Source organism: Eurypyga helias, unplaced genomic scaffold, assembly GCF_000690775.1.
Source record: "Eurypyga helias isolate BGI_N326 unplaced genomic scaffold, ASM69077v1 scaffold2391, whole genome shotgun sequence".
Classification (NCBI taxonomy): Eukaryota; Metazoa; Chordata; class Aves; order Eurypygiformes; family Eurypygidae; genus Eurypyga; species Eurypyga helias.
Genome location: NW_010231285.1, coordinates 21,568 through 23,147, shown reverse-complemented (window position 1 = coordinate 23,147; position 1,580 = coordinate 21,568). Strand labels below are relative to the sequence as shown.

At 33.5% G+C, this 1,580-nt stretch overlaps 1 protein-coding gene across 1 annotated transcript in view; it reads left to right on the top strand.

Annotated features, from left to right (window-relative positions):
- Window positions 1-453: 453 nt before the first annotated feature.
- The window catches only part of RFX3 (regulatory factor X, 3 (influences HLA class II expression)), a gene marked incomplete at its 3' end in the record, with an annotated part of 22,382 nt that continues 21,255 nt past the window's right edge, over window positions 454-1,580 (top strand). The window contains exon 1 of the mRNA XM_010160988.1: window positions 454-672. Within this exon, the coding sequence (XP_010159290.1) occupies window positions 454-672 (219 nt within the window). The remainder of the gene's footprint in view (window positions 673-1,580) is intronic.

The following is a 1,580-nucleotide window of genomic DNA, read 5'->3' as shown; positions in this document are numbered from 1 at the left end:
ATTTACTTTGACAGCTGGGGATATTCAAAGGGTGCTGGCAGCAGTAAGGATGATGTCCTGTCCCAGCAAAACTAATGGTGGAAAATCTATTGAATTATTTGGGTTTGGCAGTTGATTCTGTGATTCCAGAGACCTGAAGTTTTGTCTCTAATTCAGTGCTTATTGCAAGCTGTGCATGTCTCTTTCTGATGTAGTAGGGGGGAAAACATATGGAGACCTTTCTTAAGATTCTGTTTAGGGATTTATTTGGGTTTTTTTTATTTTATTAATGATATTTTTGTTCAATCTGGGTTATTTTAGTTTCAGTGTAGCTCACCAGTAAATCTACTCATTTATTTTCCTGAGCAGGTTGGAAGGTAAAATGGGCTTTGAAGCTGTGATAGTGCAGTATATATGCAAGCAAAATGCCTTTCTGACCTCATTGGAGAAGTTTGTGTTCACTGGGACTCTGGAATGAGGTCTTTTAGTAGAACACATGCCCTAGCCAGGGATAAAGCAGGCATTTCTATTGATCTACAAGCGATCTGTCAAAACTTCTCTGATCAGGCTTTTTACTATCTCGTCTTGAGTCCTTTTTTTAATGACATCTATTATCAGATTGAAATGGCGATTGAGACACTGCAAAAGTCTGATGGTCTGTCCACTCACAGAAGCTCTCTTCTCAACAGCCATGTAAGTTGTCTCTTCTTCACATACACTCTCTCCTGTTTGTTCTGCATGCTTAGCCTGCCTCTAAATGTTTGTTTTAATTTAGTACTACATTTTGCTCTTAATTTTCTCGTCTTAGTTGCCTGTAATCTTCTAGTACATCGCCCATGGCTTTATTTTGTCAGATTAAATGTCTTTATGGTATACTGCAGAGTGTTACTGTTTCCTATGCTCTACACCTGTGTTAAAACAAGTTAACACATTTGACTGTTTTGCAGATTACAGTTTAAATGTCAAGATAAAGTTCAAATAATTCTAAATTAGCTGGCTTTTGACATTTTAAATAAAGTTGTCTACAAAGCTAAGTCTGTGTACTCTGTATTAATTTCATGGCATGTGAAGAGGAATAGAAGAAACAAACAGCATGCCTAAATAACATCTTCAGGTTATTTTTAGGTGTTTCTTCATTTATCCTGAATAGAGTTAATTATTAAATTACTTCCTTAAGAATCTTAGAAGACCCAAGTGATGACCTGGAAAAAAACTGAAAGCATTATCTTAATTTGAAGTACACAAAAGTCTCTTATTCAGCTGCTTTTTGCTTTGTTCTTACTCTGCAAATATTACAGTTAAGAACTTTCTAAACACAAAATTAAAAGATATTGTGTAAAAGCATGATCTCCAAATATAGTGATAAATCCATTATGTGTAACTTTTAAAAAAAAAGGAAAAAGCCCCGAATTTAATTTTAAACTTATTATATAACTAATAATATTGTTTAGTAATGTTCTTTTTTCTGTTGGTATTTGTGGTTTTGTATTTTTGCCATGTTGATTAGTTTGTATTCATCTTACCTCTTTTTTCTTTCCCAGCTTTACTGATTATATAAATTCATATTCCTTTATTCTTTTAAAGAATAAATTTACATTTGG